The sequence below is a fragment of the Hypanus sabinus genome, chromosome 10, assembly GCF_030144855.1.
Source record: "Hypanus sabinus isolate sHypSab1 chromosome 10, sHypSab1.hap1, whole genome shotgun sequence".
In the NCBI taxonomy this organism is placed as follows: Eukaryota; Metazoa; Chordata; class Chondrichthyes; order Myliobatiformes; family Dasyatidae; genus Hypanus; species Hypanus sabinus.
Window position 1 is genome coordinate 126523378 of NC_082715.1, and position 20300 is coordinate 126543677.

At 42.7% G+C, this 20300-nt stretch overlaps 1 protein-coding gene across 2 annotated transcripts in view; it reads right to left on the reverse strand.

Annotated features, from left to right (window-relative positions):
* The window catches only part of mrps5 (mitochondrial ribosomal protein S5), a 124798-nt gene extending 105137 nt beyond the window's left edge, over positions 1-19661 (reverse strand). The window contains exon 1 of one of the 2 annotated variants that reach the window (XM_059982905.1): positions 19463-19661. In XM_059982905.1, coding sequence (XP_059838888.1) covers positions 19463-19505 — 43 coding nt within the window. In that variant the 5' untranslated portion in view covers positions 19506-19661. The remainder of the gene's footprint in view (positions 1-19462) is intronic. The other variant, XM_059982906.1, reaches the window with a different exon arrangement.
* Between the last annotated feature and the right edge of the window lie 639 nt (positions 19662-20300).

The following is a 20300-nucleotide window of genomic DNA, read 5'->3' on the forward strand; positions in this document are numbered from 1 at the left end:
TCTCATCAGCCTTGACAGAGAAGCTGTAGGGATGATGCTTTCCGTGGCAGAGGTGTCTAGAACCAGTATCACTGTCTCAAGATAACTGGTCAACATTCAGCACAAGGAAAAAAAAACAAATGAATCCTCTACTCAAGCTACAGAGGTTCAGCGGCTGATCCAGAGATTTTCAGTTTTTAAAGCAATCAAGGTTACTGCTGGAAAAAATCAGACGTGATCAGGGACGAGGGATCAAAAGGCCTATTCCTCCTTATATTTCCAAAGTTAATAATGACTTAGGGATTGAAGAGGAAGTCAAAATTAATGCAAAGTTACAGCTTTCTACTTTTAGAACGCAAAACATAGATTACAAAACAAGCCCTTCGGCCCACGATGTTGAGCCAACCATCAACCTACTCTAGGATCAATCTAACTCTTCCCTGCTACGTAGATGTTCATTTTTCTATCCTCTATGTGCTTATCTGAGAACTGCTTGCATGCACTTGATGTTCCTGCCTCTACTACTACCCCTGGCAGGATATTCCTTTGGGGTTTTATTCATGTTACTATTACGGACGTGCATTCTGTCAAAGTAATAAACATACAGGATTAATAAGATCTGACATAAAAACTGACTGGCTCTTTTTACCTTCATTTTCAAGCAATTTCAATAAATTTGTCACACATGATTTTGTATACACAAAATAATGTTGACTGTCATCTGATTACCTTGAATTTTGCCAAATGTTCCAACATATCATCTTTAATAACTGCTTCTAATATTTTCTCCCAGTCATAGTTGGCCACAAGTTTGCTGTATTCTGCCTCCCTCCCTTCTTCGATAAAGAAAATACATTTGCGATTTTTTTCTAATCTAAAGAAACCTATCCCAAATCAAAGGAATGGACAAGAGTGTGGCTGCATCCTTGAGGGGAAGATGAATCAGTTGAATAGATAGAGAGCTATCAGCATGGCAATATAAAGAGTGTTAGTTTAATTAGCATTTTCCCTCCTAGAAATAAATAGCTCTGACTCTTGTAATATACTTAATTTAAAGGAATTAATATTACTTTGGCACAATTTTTGTTTGTCTTGTTACTACTCAGTTGCAGTTCTCTGAAGTTTATTTAGCAATTTAGTTCGCACCTTAAGGAATAGGCCACTTAAACTCTTCTAGCCTGTACTGTGATGCAGAAATGGTTTCATCAAAGGCCAAGAGCATGCAAGAGCTATTTATCTGGCTGATAACAATGTACAGTAATTATTGTAGATACTGAAATGATACAGATTCCAATAAATGGAACATATTTTGTTTAGTTATATTGTGCAGAAATTATCTCCAGTGTCAGATAATGAGATCTGCTGTGTTTACCATTGATTTTCCAATTGATTAATTTTGATTCACCGCCTGAATCCTTGACCTATTGGTGTTTTTTTTAAAAAGCATACTTTTAACTTACTTGTTTGGATATTGTACTATTTTAATCTCAAAAGCATCAGAGTCAGCCTAGTGGACTGATGTAGCTTCATTTCTGAGCTCTGTATATCACTGTCCAGAAAACCACACAAAACGGAAAGCATTGAATAGTTAGCCCAATTTTTTCCCAAATTTAGAAATATTTCTGACAAGGATCTGCAAGCAAGCATCAAGTATGCTGTGGGAATCTGGAAAGCAGTTCAATACTATTTTATACCATCACGCAAGATGGATCAGTTCAGAATAAAAAACAGAGGGCATCAATAATAAGCTACTTCTTAAAATAATCAAGACAACTTAAGATTGTAAAAAGACCTTTGACAGTTTCATTTTCTGGCTGAAATTGAATATAGTATTTAAAGGTTCTGATGCTTAAATCTCTACATAATTTATTAATCTAAAATTTCTTAGATGTGAGATTACTTAGACGAATTGTGCTATATATCACTGATACTGCTGTTTTAAGACCCGTTTCATGTTCTAGTACTATAAAACCTGCAAGAAATGGCAGTAGTGTTATCAAATTTAAAAAATCACATATAATATTCTACATCTTACTATTTATACATAAATTACTTTAAGTGATTCAGCTTACATCTTTGAGTGAACATAAGCTCTTTTTCATCCACATTTCTGAAAGGTAATTTACAAGGTAAATTTTGCATAGCATGGCACTGTTGTAACCTGGTTTGATGGACTGTAGTCGCCCCAGATCATATTTCTCCACATCCTTCAGCTTTGTGTCATTCAATGTGGCATAGTTGTACAAGGTGGTCTTTATCATACATATTTGTGGTCACTATTTAACACCGAAGCCAGCAACACTGCGAGTGCAAATCACCTTCCATCATTTTACTGATGACTGAGTGTAGATTGATTGAGCAGTAATTATTTTAATTGGATTGGTCGTGCTTTTCATGAACTGGAGTTTCCTGGGTGGAAAAATGAAGCACAACTGCTATAACGTAGCTCTGAGTCCTAATTTCAGACGGTCACCAGTGCTATCTTTATGGAGTTTGTATGTTTCTTTTGTGAAGATATGTGTTTCTCAAGTGTTCTGATTTCTCTACACTCCCACTGATTGATTTCATTGATTAATTGGCTACTGTAAACTACCCCGGTATGAGTGGGTAACAGGAGAATCAGGAGGCAGGTGTTGATGGACATGGGAAAGACAATAGGCAACCAGAAAAGAACTGGAGGTTTAGAATTGATGGAATTGCTCTGTGAACTGCTTTGACTGGATGGGCCAAATATCATAAGGGAAAATAAATGCGATCTTTCATATTGTCATATACATAGCATTGTTGTTCCTATACTGGAATGGTCTGGTTGGTTCTGGAACACAGATCTTCATTACTAGGGTCACTGCAATACAGTGTGGAAATGGTCCTACCCATCCAGGCTAGCTAGTCCCATTTCCCCGTATTTGGTCTGAACCTTTTCTATACATGTGCTTGTCAACATGTTCTTTAAATATTGTGCATGTATTTATGATGTCCTCTGGCAGCTCATTCCATGTATTTACTATACAATGTGTGAAAAAACTGCCCATCAGATTCCTTTTTAAAAATTGCCTTCTCGCTTTAACCAATGCCCTCTAGCAACACCCACAAAATGCTGGAGAAACTCAACAGGTGAGACAGCATCTACGGAAATGAATAAACAATCAACAATTCAGGCTGAGGTCCTTTTGCAGGACTCAGAAGGAAGGGGGAGGATGGCAGAATACAAAGGTGGGGAGAGGGGAAAGAGGCTAGCTGGAAGGTAATAGGTGAAGCCAGGTGGGTGGGGAAGGTTAAGGGCTGGAGAATAAAAAATCTGATAGGAGAGGAGAATGGACTAATGAAAAAGGGAAGGAGGAGATCTGGGGGAAGTGGTAGGTAGGTTAAGAAGTTAAAGGTCAGAGTAGAGAGAGGCAGGGGGAATTTGATTACCAGAATTAGAAATTGATATTCATGCACCAAGTTGGAGGATATCTGGATAGAATATAAGGTGTTGCTCCTCCACCCGGAGGATGGCCTCATCTTGACACAACGAGGCTATGGACATGACATGTCGGAAGGGGAATCAGAATTAAAATGTTTGACCACTAGGAAGTCCTGCTAGAGGTGGATGGTGCAGAAGTACTCTAAGCTCTGAACACACACACAAGATGCTGGAGGAACTCAGGAGGCCAGGCAGCGTCTATGGAAAAAAAGTACAGTCGACATTTCAGCCCTAAACATCAACTGTACTTTTTTCCATAGATGCTGCCTGGCCTGTTGAGTTCCTCCAGCATTTTATGTATGCTGCTCGGATTTCCAGCATCTGCAGAGTTTCTCTGGTTTGTGCTCTTTGGTTTCTAGTTTTTAAATTCCCCTACCCTGGTGAGAAAACTGTGACCATTCACTTAATCTATATACCCTATGATTATACCGAACATACTTCTGTGAGGTCACCTCTCAGCTTCCTACGCTGCAGGGAAACAGTTGCAGCTCATCCAGTCTCTCCTTACAGCTAAAGCCCCCCAGCTCTGGTAAAATACTCATGAAGCTTTTCAGCACCCTTTCCAACTTAATGATATCCTTCTTATGCCCAGATGACCAGAACTTCGCACAGTATTCCAAATGAGATCTCACCATAGCTTTACAATTATAACATGACATTCCAACTCTCGATTCAATGCCTAACTGATGAAGGCAAACATAACAAATGCCTTCTTCTCCACCTGTGACTCTATTTTCAACGAACCATGTAGTTGTATGCCAGGGTTCCTCTGTTCCACAACACTCCCCAGGGCACTGCCATTCACTGAGAAATTCCTAATTGCACTTATCCAAATTAAACTCCATGTGCTATTCCTTGGCCACTTACTCAGTTGATCAAGACACCCCTGTAATATTTGATTACATTCTTCGTTTTCCACTATACCACCAATTTTAGTGTCATCTGCAATCTTACTAACCATGCTTTGTACATCCTTATCCAAGTTGTTGATATAGCTGACAAACAATAGTGGGCTAAGCAGCAACCCCAGGTACACCACTCGTCACAGACATCCAGTCTGAGAAACAATTTGCTACCATCACCCTCTGCTTTCCACCAACAGTGCATCCGATTCGCCAGCTTTCTCTGGATTCCATGCGATCTAATCTCCCAGAGCAGCCTACCATGTTGAAACTTATCAAAAGCCATACTGACATCAACCACACTGTCCTCATCAACTTTCTTGGTCACCTCACCAAAAATAAAACTCAAATCGTGCTCAAAATACATGATCTTCCATACACAAAGCCATGCTGACTACCCTTAATCCACCCATCTCTGCAGATGTACAAATCATATCTTATCCCTTAGAATCCTCTCTATCAACTTATTTACCACAGCTGGGGAATATATGGACCCAGGTTTTTCTGCGCTGAACTTTTAAAATAGCATTTTAAATAACAGTTCCTACCCTCAAATCTACCAGTACCTCACCCATTGCTAACGATGATGTAAGTTTCCCAGCCAGAATATTAGGAATATTGTGTGAGAAAGGAATCTGAAAGGAAAGGAGGGTAGATCATAGGAGAAAGGGAAGGAGAGGATCCAGAGGGAAGATGATAGGAGAAGAGGTAAGAGGCCAGAGTGCAGAATAGAAGAGGGGAGTGAAAGGTTATTTTTTTTACCGGAAGGAGAAATCGATGTTCATGCCATCAAGTTGGAGGCTACCCAGGGTGGCCTCATCACAAAGCAAGAGGAGGCCATGGACCAGTATATTGGAAAGGGAATGAAATTCAGAATAAAGGTGTTTGATCCAATATGCCAGAAATCACTATTTTTATTCACTAACCAATGTGGGTAGTCTTTACCTTTGGCTTAACAAGAGAAAGAGTTGTGGCCGAGCGAGTTACAGATCAATCTAACAGATGCAATATTTATGCAGCATGTGAGAGTATTTCTTTCAACATGCTCACCAGGTCTAGATTTATTTATCATTGTGTGTTGCTACTAGCGGCATTTAACAGATGTTCACAGAATAAATTGTATCTAAAACAATAACAGAACAGTAATTTGAAAATCAGCTGGCTATTCTAATGAGAAACATCTTAAGAGCTACGAAAAGAAAACCTCTGGGATATTAAGTTTAAAATATATTTAAATGATCAAAAAAAAATCACATATAATATTCAACATCTTAGCATTTGTACATAAATTACTTCAAAATAACTAAATCAAAGCTACTCAAAAATATTTTGCTCAAATGCTTTGGGCACGTGGGTTAAAGGTTTTGCTGCGACTTTACAAAGATGATGCCTTTTGATTTTGTTCACAAATACAATGACAGTGAAGGCAAGCTGGAGGTAATTTACTATTTTCTGTACTTTATTTTCCATGCAAAGAAAGGAGTGCTCATGTTGGTTAAGGATGCTTCAACATAGTTTTGAGGAATATTGCTCTAATTTGACCGGGAATAGAAGATCAATTAGGCAAGAGCTAATTCACCTATACAACAAGCAGCAGTAGTGGAATAAAGCAGCTAGAGCTTCCCAGAGGCACGTTTCAGTCCAGATGGACTTCATAGAATTCTTCCATTGGAACAGAATGAAATGGGCCCAAAGGTTCATCCCAATAACATATATCTCTCAACATCACAAACTCCTAAAATCTTCAAAGACCTATTTTCAGTCTACTGGACTGAATCTATTAACATACCTACTATTAAGAAATGGGTGACAGCAAAGGCTACGAGATCAGACATATTCCAACTATAGTTTGAACTCTAGTGTTCCAGAATGAGCACGCTCCAGCAAACATGTTTCAGAAGTACTACATGAGTATCTATCTGATAATGTGGAAAATTACTCAGGAATTTTCTGGTTACAATAAGCAGATAAATCCAACATATCTAATTTCTGCCCAATCAGTCTTCTCTCAATCATCAGGGGCATTCAGCAGCACTTACTCACCAATAATGAGCTCACTGTTGTCTATCTGAGGTTTAGCTTTACTAGGACTACTTGGAACATAGAACAACAGAACATGGGAACAGAGTCTTTAGCCCAGTGTTTGTACTTACATCAGACTTCATCAATGCCTTGTTCTAAACATCATTAAAAAGACAAATCACTCAGTCTTCCTCAAACAGAAATCCTGGATGAACTAAGAGATCCGCAGAGGACCACATCAGTGGCATTCAGGTCTGGCGACCAAGCAAAATAAAACAGGAACACACACAAAATGCAGGAACAACTCAGGTCAGGCAGCAGTCAATATTTCAGGACAAGACCCTTCTTCAGCAATGAAAAGGGAGAAGATGACAGAATAAAAAGGTGGGGGGGGGGGGAGAGCATAGCTAGAAGGTGATAGATGAAGCAGGTGGGTTTGAAAGATAAAGGGTTTGGAGAGGGTCTGATATGAGAGGACGGAATCTGATATGAGAGGACATTGGGACATGGGAGAAAGGGAGGGAGAAAGGGAAGGAGGAAGGGATCCAGGGGTAGGTGATACACAGGTGAGAGAGGTAAGAGGCCAGAATGGGGAATAGAAGAGGGGAGGGGGAATGATAAAAAATTTTATTGGAAGGAGAAATCGATATTCATGCCATCAGGTTGGAGGCTACCCAGACAAAATATAAGGAGTTGCTCCTCCGTCCTGAGGGTGGCCTCATTTTGGTACAAGAGGAGGCCATGAACCAACATGTCAGAATGGGAATGTGAATTAGAATTAAAATGTTTGGCTACTGGGAAGTTCTGCTTTTGGTGGTTAGAGCAAAGGTGCTTAACGAAGCGCTCCCCCCAATGTAGAGGAGGCCACATCGGCACAGCAGATGACCCCAGCAGATCTGCAGGTGAAGTATTACCTCACCTTGCAAGTCTCTTTGGGAACCTGAATGGAGGTGAGGGAGGAGGTGAATGGACAGGTGTAGCACTTAGGCCACTTGCCGGGTAAGTGTGGGGAGGGATGAATGGACAAGTAATCCCTACTGGGGGGGGGGGGGGGGGGGAGAGTAACAATATGTTTAGGATAGGATCCCTTTGGAGATGGTGGAGGTTATGGAGGATGATGTGTTGGATGTAGAGGCTCATACGGACAAGAGGAACTCTATCACTGTTAAGGTGGCGGGAAGATGACATGAGTGTAGATGCACAGGAAATGGAGGAGATGTGGGTGAGGGCAGCATTAATATTGGAGGAATGAAAACCCCGTTCTTTGAACGAGGAGGACATCTCTGGTGTCCTGGAAAGGAAAGCCTCTTCCTGGGAACAGATACAGCACTGGGGAACTGGGGAAAGGGAATAACGTTTTTACAGGAGATGGGGTGGTAAGAGGAATAGTCAAGATAACAATGGGAATCAGTAGGTTTATAAAGTATGTCAGTTGACAGTTTGTCTCCAGGCATAGAGGCAAAGATCGAGAAAGGGGAGGGAGGTGTCAGAAATGAACAAGTGAACTTAAGGGCAGGGTGGAAGTTAGGGGCAGAGTTGATGAAATTGACAAGCTCAGCATGGGTGCATGAAGCAGCACAAATGCAGTCGTCAATGAAGCGGAGGAAGAGTTGGGGAGCACTACCAGGGAAGGCTTGGAACATGAATGACAAGGCATGCACAACTGGACCCATGCAGGTGGCCATGGCTACCCTAGTCTGGAGAAAGTGGGAGGAGCTGAAGAAAAAGTTGTTGAGGGCAAGGACCAGCTCTGCCAGACAAGAGGTCCAGGTACAAAATTGGGAACACAATCTCACATGCAAAGTGAACTTGAATCAATGAAAGATGCTCAAAAGCTGTGACAGGGCTTGAATGTCATCACTTCCTACAAAGTGAAACTAAGCAAAAAAGGTGACGACAAGGCTTTGCTATCAACTGAGCTCAATGTCTTTTATGCTTATTTGATCATCAAAACATATCCTCACTTTGACCACCAAAACATGCAGGCACCATCACAAAATCCCACAGCCTTTGATGACGCGGTGACTTCAGTCTCTGACGTCAACGTGAGAGCATCCTTTAGGAGGGTGAACCCACGGAAAGTATCCAGCCCTGACGGGGTACCAGGCCAAGTACTAAAGACTTGTGCTGATCAACTGGCTAGAGTGTTTACTCAGCTCTTTTAACCTCCCACTTCGGCAGTCTGAAGCACCTGCCTGCTTCCAGCAGGCTTCAATTGTACTGATGTGTAAGAATATGGTAACCTGCCTCAATGACGATCATCCAGTAGTACCTACATCCACTGTGATGAAGTGTTTTGAGAGGTTGGCAATGAAACATATCAACTCCTGCCTGAGAAGCAACTCAGCGTGTTCAAATTCACCTACCGCCACAACATGTCAACAGTGGATGCCGTTCTGTTGGCTCTTCACCCAAAGCTGAAACATCTTCAGATGCATACATCAGGATGCTCTTCATTGACTACAGCTTGGCATTCTCTTCTATCATCCCCTCAAAACTAATCAATGAACTTCAAGACCTGAGCCTCAATACCTCCTTGTGTAACAAGATCCTCTATTTCCTCACTTGCAGACCTGTCTCTTTTGATTGGCAACAAAATCTTCTCCACAATCTCCATCAGCACAGATATACCACAAGGCTGTGTGCTTAGCCCCTGCTCTACTTGCTTTATACTTATGACTGTGAGGCTAAGCACAGCTTCAATGTCATACTTAAATTTGCTGACAACACCACAGTCATTGGCCGAATCAAAGGTGGTGACAAATCAGCATATAGGAGAGAGATTGAAAGTCTGGCTGAGTGATGCAAGAGCAGATCATTGACTTCAGGAGGAGGAAACCAGAGGTCAATGGGTCAGTTCTTTTTCGGGGATCAGAGGTGGAGAGGGTCAACAACTTTTCCTCGGTGTTATCATTTCAGAGAATCTGTCCTGTGTTCAGCACATATGTGCCAATATGAAGAAAGCAGGGCATCTCTGCTACTTTCTTACAAGTTTGTGAAGAATCAGCATGCCATCTAAAACTTCGACATGTTCTATAGATATGTAGTGGAAAGTATAATAGCAGGTTACATCATGAGCTGGTATGGGAACAACAATACCCTTGAATGGAAAACCCTACCAAATGTGGATATGGCCCAGTTTATCCCGGGTAAAAACCTCCCCACCACTGAGCAAATCTACACAGAGTGCTGTCACAGGAAAGAGCCACCCATTATCACCTCAACACCCCAGGCCATGCTCTCTTTTCGCTGCTGCCATCAGGAAGGAGGTACAGCACCTCGGGACTCACAGCACCAAGCTCAGGAACAGTTATTACCCCTCAACCATCATGCTTTTGAATCAGACTTGATAACTTCACTCGGCCCATCACTGAAATGTTCCCACAACATATGGGCTCAATTTCAAGGACTCTTCTTCTCGTGTTCTCAATATTTATTGCTCATTTATTATTTTTTCACTCTTTTTATATTTGCATAGCGTGTTGTCCTTTGCTCATTGGTTGTTCATGCATCCTGTTAGTTACAGTCTTTCATTGATTCTATTGTGTTTCTTGTATTTACTGTGATTGATCACAAGACAATGAACCTAAGGGTTGTATACGGTGACATATATGTACTTAGAAAATAAATTTACTGTGAACTTAGTATCAAGGCAGCATTGACTGTTGCATCAAAAAAACCCAAGTAAAGCTGAAATCAGTGAGCATCAAGGGAAAATATTGCAATGGGTAGCCACAACTCCAATACAGGAAGATGGTTTGGCTGTTGGAACATACCAGTTCCAGGACACCACTGTAGGTGTTCCTCATGGAAGAGTCCATAGAGACAACCATCTTCAGCTGTTTCATTAAAGGCACTTCATCCATGATAAAGTCAGATGTAGGAATGATCACTGATCATTGCTTGATGTTCAGTTCCAGGTCCAATACCTCAACAAACAAAGCAGTCCATACCTTAATGCAGCAAAACTGAGAAGCGCTTAGTAAGCATTCCATCAAGTCTAACCACCTACCCTCAATGGCAATCCTATTGGCAAGTTTCCCTATTGTCAATATCCTGGAAATCACCTGTTTCTAGGAACTCAACTGGACCAGCCACATACTTACCATGTCTTCAAAAGCCATTGCCAAGCTGGGTATAGTACAGCGAGTGTTTCACTTCCTGACACCCTACAGCCTTTCCATCTGCTTCAGGGAAGTATGCATCAGCATCAAGTAGGAAGGGTTCACTGTTGCCAGAAAGTTTTCAATGTTATACTTACTACTGCAGTAAAAAGTTAAAAAGAGATGCGACCAATTCCTTTTCACTTGATTGAACAACTCTGAAAAGTTTTTGATTTTAAAGATTACTTTGAACATTCAAAGTCTTATGGAGTGGGAAATTCTAGATTCACTAAGCTCTGGAGCACATGTTCCTGACCTTTTTTATGTCATGGTCCCTCCACTACAATTAACTGAGGGGTCTGTGGACCACAGGTTGAAAATCCCTGCTCTAGAGTGAAGAAATTTCTCCTCATCCCAGTCCACTGTGACCCCGTCTTTTAACCTGAGTTGAGGGGAAAGTCTCCTATTCTCTAATGATATTGCTTCCTAAGAATTGTATCTATGCTAGTTAATCATCTCTCCTTCTTAAGGCTCTGACACATAGGCCAAGTCTACTCAAACCTTTTCATACAGTCCCTCCCATCTCAGAGTTCAATTAAGCCAGGGAATAAATCAACTACCATTTGAAGGTTTCAATAAAGGAATGGCAGTTTCCTTTTTTTTCTGTTTATTGGACCAACATTACTGATTTTTTTCTGATAAAAATAAAGGAGGATTCACATGTAGATTTCATCCATGCAAATTTTCAGAAGGCATCTGAAACAGCCCCAGCTAAAAGGCTAGCTAGCAAAATGTATCCTCATGGAAAAAGGTCAGTGGTAGCATCTTAGCAAATTGTCTTAAGGTTAGTAGTTGTGATAAGTGGCTGAAGATGGTACACAACAATCAACATGCACAACACGCTGGAGGAACTCAGCAGGTCGGGCAGCATTCGTGGAAACATTGACTTCATTTCCATGGATGATGCCCGACCTGCTGAGTTCCTCCAGCATGTTGTACGTGTTGATTTGACCACAGCATCTGCAGTGTACTTTGTGTGTACACAACAATGTTCCTTGGGATCCGGACCAGAAACACTTCTTTTCTCTAGGTATTTGTTAATAACTGATAAAACCGTATATATGATAAATTTCAAAAGATGCAAAGACATACATAAAAACAGTGGGGAGGAAAATTATTTATGAGGGCATGGAAAGTCTAGCAAAATGGACAGCCAGGTGGCAGATGTAATTTAATATCATAGAAGTCTGAAGTGTTGCATTTCGGCAAAGAAAAATAAACAAGGCTACGGCATCCTATAGGATAAGCCAGAGCAGAGAAAGATCAGAATGTATGTGCATAATTTATCTTTGAAACTGCAAAGGCAGGTTGAGAATGCAAGAATAAAGTACGAGATATCTTAGATTTCATTAACACTAATTCAGAATATAAAAACAGGGAGGCTACGTTGAACAAAAACAAGAATGTTGGAAGAACTCAGCCAGTCATACAAAGAGATAAAGATTATAAACAGTATTAAGGACTTGATCTTACTAAAAATAAAATAATTGTGGTAAGCCTATTTATACTTCCTAATACTCGTGAAATAATTTTGATTTGATTAGTGCTTTTTGGGAGAGTGCATAAATTTTCATGTTAGTGAGGACATCCAACTTCATCTGATTATGAGAATTTCCCAGTCTATCAATATACAAAAAATATTCTACTGCTCTAATATTCCTACTAATATGGATAACCACATTTCTGTATAACATCTCCATTCGGCTCCATCTTGCTTCTTCAGTCTATCCATTACTTCCTTCACAGCTTTTGACTCACATAAACAACCTGAACACACTCTACACAGTACACGAAATACAAGTTATTAATTTCAAAGATCAGAAGAGTAAAGACCAGTCAGCTTTGCAGTAATAGTAGGAACAGAGCAGCAAGAATTCTCAAAGGCTCAACCACCTTCATTCAAAAAAATTCAATGAAAATATGTGGCAGACGTGATTATCTGGATTTCTAAAGCGACTTTGATAATATACCAAAGAAGTTTGAAGGCCTTGGTATTGCAGATGGTGTTAATTTATGTCCAATAATCATAACAGATACCAAGCTAAGAGATGATCTAAAAAAGGTCATAACTTAAGACAACCATTAATCTAGAAATTGATAAATAGTATGTACTACAAAGGAGCCCTGAGGTGAACAGCATAGATAGATTTACGACCAAGCCTGAGAAATATGAGGGCAGGAGAATAAAAATATACAAAGATGACTGAGAATAAGTTACATTGACATGAACCTATAATGCTAGGTCACCTAAGTGATAAAAAAAAAAGAAATTCAGTTATTCCAGCAGGTTGTAAACACAACAGATTCTGCAGGTCTGCAAATCTTCAGCAACACAAACTAAACGCTGGAGTAACTCAGCAAGCCAAGCATCATCAAGGGAATTAACAGTTATACATCGGGCAGAGACATTTCATCAGGGCAGCAGATTGCGTACCTCAGTTCTGGAGTGGTAAACAGAATTAAAGGTTTAAGATGGGAAGAGAGCAACTGGACAGGATAACTCTTGAGTAAGAACACCATATTTGCTGGGGGTGAGGAGAAAGTGCATTTAAGATACATTTGGCATGGACTTCAACGTTTTCTTGCATTTATTGTAACATCCAGAAATCTTACCCCCCAAAAAAACTATTGAGGATACTTTTAAAAGCTTCTGGATATTAAGCACCACAAGCATTTGGAGTATGCATGTTCCAAATAGTTAGTCTTTTTGAGCTGATGGAAACCTTTAAAATTATATGATGCGGTCGACACACACAAAATGCTAGAGGAACTCAGCATGTCAGGTAGCAACGATGTTGAAGAGTTGCTACCTCTAGCCGAGACCATTCATCAGGACTCAGCTCAAAACTTTGACTTTTTACTCTTTTTCATAGATGCTGCCAGACCTGATGAGGTCCTCCAGCATTTTATGAGTGTTGCTTTTGGATTTCCAGCATCGGCAGATCTTTCTCGTGTATACGATGCAGTCATTTAGGGTTCTAACTGAGCAAAAATATTAACTAATGCAATGAGCGCAGGGAAAATGTCCTTACCAAGAGATCTGAGAATATGGAACATGCTACCATCTGGAGCAGCTTGACACAAATAACACAGAAACATTTAAAAATAATCTAGGTAAGCACATTAGGGAGAATACAACACCTTGACAGGGGAAGAGGAAGAAAGTCACACAGATCATTAATAAGAATATGAATCTGAGAGGCCAAATGGTTTGTTTCTATTTTATAGTTCAGGTTAGCAACATGAAATGGAAATTACAATATATGTGAAATATTCCTCCTCAGCAGAGGGTTTTATGCCTGGAATGCACTATCAGTAAAAGTTAAGCAAGTAGATGCTAATAATGTCAAACTGCTCCAGGTGGGAGCATGTTCCATATTCTCAGCTCTCTTGCTGAAGACATTTTGCCTGTTCTCATTGCATTAATACTTAATAGTTTTGCTCAGTTTGAACCCCATATGACCGCATCACATAATTTTAAAAACTTCTGACTACCTCCATCCACTTTCGAGAGAATAAAATTCTGCCCTATTCAGTTTTACCTGCAAAATCTAATTTCAAGAATTGAGAATTTGCTTGACGCCGCTTTCATTTTCTTCTTTTGTACCATCTATGAAGGTCTGTTCTGTTTAATAAGTGCACCTTGACTTAATGAGCAGAATTTGCCTTGAGCTCAGTTATTCAGCACAAAAAGATACTAACAATTTGGAATACACTTACTCCACAGTAGTGTAGCGTTTAGCACAATGCTTTACAATACCAGTGCCCTAGGTTCAATTCCTGCTGCTGCCTGTAAGGAGTTTGTACGTTTTCCCCGTGACCGCGTGGATTTCCTCCAGGTGCTCTGGTTTCCTCCCACAGTCCAAAGATGTAGCAGTTGGTGGGTTAATTGGTCATTGTAAATTGCCCTGTGATTAGGCTCAGGTTAAATCAGGGCATTGCAGGGTGGCGCCACTCGCAGGGCTAGCAGGTATAATAAATATCAGCTATGGTGCTTAATTACTGGGAGCTTTTAAAAGTCTCCTCAGTAGTTCGTTTTTGGAGTAAAGTTTCTGGATATTGCAACAAATGTAAGAAAATGTTGAAGTCCAAGTCAGTTGTGATTTATTTGCACTTTCTTCTCACCCCCACCAAGTACGGTGTTCTTATCCTGTCAAGTTGCTCTCTCCTGTCTTGATCCTTCTATTCTGTCTACTAGTACACAGCTGAAGAGCACAACCTGCATGCCATTTCCTCCTATACAGTGAAACCTAACAGCACAATTTGCCGTGATGCCTCACTCCCAATAAGCTCAATGCCTTTTATGCATGCTTTGAAACAGTGGGTAACATTATACCTGTGTAAATCCCTGCAGCATCAGGTGACCCCGTGATCGGTCTTGGAACTCGACGTCAGAATGCCTTTCGGGAGGGTGAGCTGTCGTAAGGTTCCCGACGCTGATGATGACCAGCTGGCTAGAGTGTTCCAGGACATCTTAAACCTCCACTACTTCAGTCAGTGGTACCAACCTGCTTCAACAAGGGCAGCAATCATATTGTTTCTCTGGAAGAGCATAGTGAGCTGCCTCAATGACTAGTAGTAATAATGCGATCACTCGAGTCAAGTAAGATGCTCTCCTAAGGGGTTGTCTGTTGGTGTGTCCTCAGGTGACTGCAGAGCCTGATCTGGGATCCACATACTCTGTGCAGAGTGGACAAAGCTAAATGGCGGCTGTGGTCAGTGGTTGGGTCTTTTGGTTGTCCATTCTCTCCTCTCGCAGCTGCTGCTTGTTCTCTGCGGCACAGTGGAGACCATCCTTATGTAGCACAGCTCCCTCTTGAACAGATTTCCTCCAGGTGCGTCGACTGAGTACAACGTCTTCCCAGTGTTTAGATGTAATATTGAATTTCTTCAGGCTGATTTTGATGTTATATTTGGAGCGTTTCCTTTGCCCACCGGGGGCTGGCTGACCTTCCTTCTGGGAGTAAAGGATCCGTTTGAGGAGACATGAGTTAGGCATCCGAATGACATGACCTATCCATTGGAGTTAGTTATTCTCTATCTTAATGAAAATGTTGTTGATGTTGGCCTCCTGCAGTTCATTGGTGTTGGTGCTTCTGTCCTTCCAGATGATCCTCAAAAGCTTTTGTAAGGTTCTTTGCTGGTATTGTTCCAGAGTTTTCAGGTGTCTACTGTAGATGGTCCATGATTCAGCTCCATATAGTGACGTGGGAAGGACAACTGCTTTATAGACCAAAACTTTTGTTTGGACCTGTAGGTAGCGGTCTTCAAAAACTCTTTTCCTTCATCTAGCATTGGCTCCTCCAACATAATCAGATGGTGGTTGCTCTCTGAGTCAGTCTAGAGGTACCAGACATGATCTTCACAGCACACCAATTACAGGAAAAATGCTGTGAACTAAGGCACCCCTTGTACTTGTCTTTCATAGATTTGACAAAGGCATTTGATATAGCAGACAGCCAAGTTCTCTAGTGTATACTATCAAGACATGGCTGTCCTGAGAAGTATTTGGAACACTGAGGTTACAGCATGATGACACGTCAGCCAGGGCACTCAGCAAATGTGGTCCTGATTAAGAACCCTTCACCGTGAAGGCTACATCATAGCGTCCATCCTATTTGCCATCTTTATTGCTGACATCCTTCACCTCAATGGCAAAGACCTGCCACAGGGAATCACAATCATGTACAGAACGGACATCAGGCTTTTCAACCTCAACCGGTCCAAGTCCAAGAACAAGTTCAGCACCACGACTATCATGGAGCTTCAGTAAGCGGATGGCAACGCCACACAGTACACGCTGAAGAAGACCTCCAATGTATCCTGAATGCCTTTGCCAAAGCAGAGAAAGTCCTGGTTTTGTTCTGACTATAAAAAAGACACAGGTCCTATATCAGCCACTGCCCAAAAAGCCACTTATCCAGCTCTCCATAAAAGCTGACTATATCACCCTTAAAAACATAGACCACTTTCCCTACCTTGGCAGCATTCTTTCCTCAATGAATATTGCCTGGCAGCACTCATTTCTCCTGTGATGAAGAGCTTTGAGAGATTGGTCATGGCTAGAATCAACTCCTGCCCATGCAAAGATCTGGACCCACTGCCACAAGTCTAGAGACTACGCAACCTCACTGGTTCCACACTCTGCTTTACGGCACCTAAACAACAGCAAAACATATGCCAAGCTATAGTTTACCAATTACAGCTTGGCACTCAATAGCATTATCCCCACAGTACTGATCAACAAGCTTCAACACAAGGGCCTCTGCACCTCCTCCTTCTGCAAATGCACCCTCAGCTTCCTTGTCAGGAGACAACAGACAGTGCAGATTGGTAACAACATTGCTTCTTCACTGACAATGAGCAGAGGCACACCAAGGAAGCGTGCTTAGCCTAATGCTCAGATCTCTCTATGCTTCTGACTGCATGAATAGATACAGCTCAAACAACATCTATAAAATCGACAATGACACCACTGTTGTTCACCAAATCTCAGATGGCGACAAGGAGGCATGCAGAAGCGAGACAGATCAGCCGGTTGAGTGGTGTCAGACCAACAATTTCACACTCAACACCAGCAAAACCAAGAAATTTATCATGCCTTCAGGAAAAGGAAGTCGAGAGATCATATGCCAGCCCTCCCTGAGGGGTTAGAGGTGGAAAGGGTTAGCAGCTTCAAGTTCCTAGGCATCAACATCTCAGAGGATCTATCATGAGCCCAACACATTCATACAATCACATTAAGGACATGCAAGCGACTCTTCTTCGTCATAAGTTTGAGGAGATTTGGAACGTCATCAAAAACTCTTGCAAGTTTCCACAGGTGTATGGCAGAGAGCATTCTGACTAGTTGCATCACAACTTGGTGTAGAGGCTCCAATGCACAGGATCAAAAGAAGGTTGTAAAATCAGCCAACATCATCAGGGACACAAATCTCCCCACCACCGAGGACACCTTCAGGAGATGGTGCCACATGGAGGCAGCATCCATTGTTAAGGACCCTCACCATCCAGGGCATGCCTTGTTCTTCTTACGACCACTGGGAAGGAAGTAGAGGAGTCTGAAGACCCACGCTCAATGTCTTAGGAACAGCTTCTTCTCCTCTGCCATCAGATTTCTGAACAGTCCATAAACCCATGAGCACTACTTTGTTATTTTATGACATAGTACAGTGCAAGACATAAAAATTACTATGTCAGTGATGATAAACCTATTTCTGATTATGTCCATCTTTCCATCTTATCAGCTGATCAGTACCATCATGTATCCCATGGTAAACCTTCCGACTATCGACAACACACCAAACTTAATTATCACACCTCTCAGCAGTCATTATCAAAAAATAATATATATAGATAGATAAACACTTATTTAAACACCGGGTGAAATTGAAAGGGCAGGGTGCTGGGACCAGATGTGAGGCCCGGGCCGGTTCTGTTCGCTGCTCCGTGATGTTTACTCAGCTTGTGCTGAACTGAGGCTGTGGCCTGCTCCAGGTTTTGTGTCTGTGGACTCACTTTCATTCTGAATGCTTTTTGCTTACTTTTATTGGTAACATGATTTATTGCCTTTTCCTCTCTGAGCATTGGATGATCGATGGTGTTTTTGTTATACTGGTTCTTTCCGCTTTGTTTTCCTCCCTGCACCGTTCCCCTCTACACTCACCTCCCCGCACCCTATTCCCCTCTACACTCACCTCCCCGCACCGTTCCCCTCTACACTCAACTCCCCGCACCGTTCCCCTCTACACTCAGCTCCCCGCACCCTGTTCCCCTCTACAATCAGCTCCCCGCACCCTGTTCCCCTCTACAATCAGCTCCCCGCACCCTGTTCCCCTCTACAATCAGCTCCCCGCACCGTTCCCCTCTACACCCACCTCCTCGCACCCTATTCCCCTCTACACTCACCTCCCCGACCCTGTTCCCCTCCACACTCACCTCCCCGCACCCTGTTCCCCTCCACACACACCTCCCCGCACCCTATTCCCCTCTACACTCACCTCCCCGCACCCTATTCCCCTCTACACTCACCTCCCCGCACCCTATTCCCCTCTACACTCACCTCCCCGCACCCTATTCCCCTCTACACTCACCTCCCCGCACCCTATTCCCCTCTACACTCACCTCCCCGCACCCTATTCCCCTCTACACTCACCTCCCCGCACCCTATTCCCCTCTACACTCACCTCCCCGCACCCTATTCCCCTCTACACTCACCTCCCCGCACCCTATTCCCCTCTACACCCACCTCCCCGCACCCTATTCCCCTCTATACCCACCTCCCCGCACCCTATTCCCCTCTACACTCACCTCCCCGCACCCTATTCCCCTCTACACTCACCTCCCCGCACCCTATTCCCCTCTACACTCACCTCCCTGCACCCTTCCCCTCTACACCCACCTCCTCTCTACACTCACCTCCCCGCACCCTATTCCCCTCTACACTCACCTCCCCGCACCCTATTCCCCTCAACACTCACCTCCCCGCACCCTATTCCTCTCTACACTCACCTCCCCGCACCCTATTCCCCTCTACACCCACCTCCCTGCACCCTATTCCCCTCTACACTCACCTCCCCGCACCCTATTCCCCTCTACACCCACCTCCCTGCACCCTATTCCCCTCTACACCCACCTCCCCGCACCCTATTCCCCTCTACACCCACCTCCCCGCACCCTATTCCCCTCTACACCCACCTCCCCGCACCCTATTCCCCTCTACACTCTCCTCCCCGCACCCTATTCCCCTCTACACTCTCCTCCCCGCACCCTATTCCCCTCTACACTCTCCTCCCCGCACCCTATTCCCCTCTACACTCTCCTCCCCGCACCCTATTCCCCTCTACACTCTCCTCCCCGCACCCTATTCCCCTCTACACCCACCTCCCCGCACCCTATTCCCCTCTCTGCCATCCCCTCCTCGTACTTACCGCAGCCTCTCCACAGGCCCCGCACCGCCACCGCCGCCGCCATGTCTCGCCGGGGGCAGAGGACCCGCAGATCCCGCTGGTGAGTTAACAACCGGATCGATCTCTACTGCATTCGCTCTTCGCCCATTCAATTGTTTACACAATTACATCAAATGAAGTTCTCAAATCTGAAGTTCACATTAAAAAAATAAAAGCGAATTCTGCTCCGGCAGTTGTGGAGCCACCTTACTACCGGGGGCCTGCAGGTTAGGTACAAGAGATACTTAAAGGCGCAGTTTCAGTGAATAAATACTTGGTGACGTTATTTTCAGTGATTTTAATTCGGCAAAAGGAAAAAGGGATAGGAAAGTGCGAAAGGATAGTCAGAACACAAGACTGATGTTAAAAGGTACAATAGATATGCAAATTTTAAAAAATAGTTCTAATTAATATGCCTATTACAAACTGACTATTTTATTTATTTGATTTGAATTGAATTAACTGTATTTCTTACGTCCTTCATATACATGAGGAGTAAAAATCTTTATGTTACGCCTCTGTCTAAATGTGCAATCATAGTAATTTATACTAATTTATAACAAATAGAGCAGTCAATGTGACATAGAAATACACTCAAATCAGCGTGAGTTCATCAGTCTGATGGCCTGGTGGAAGAAGCTGTCCTGGAGTCTGTTGGTCCTGGCTTTTATGCTGCGGTGCCATTTCCCTGATGGTAGCAGCTGGAATAGATTGTGGTTGGGGTGACTGGGTTCCCCAATGATCCTTCGGGCCCTTTTTTCACACCTGTCTTTGTAATTGTCTTGAATCATGGGAAGTTCACATCTACAGATGCGCTGGG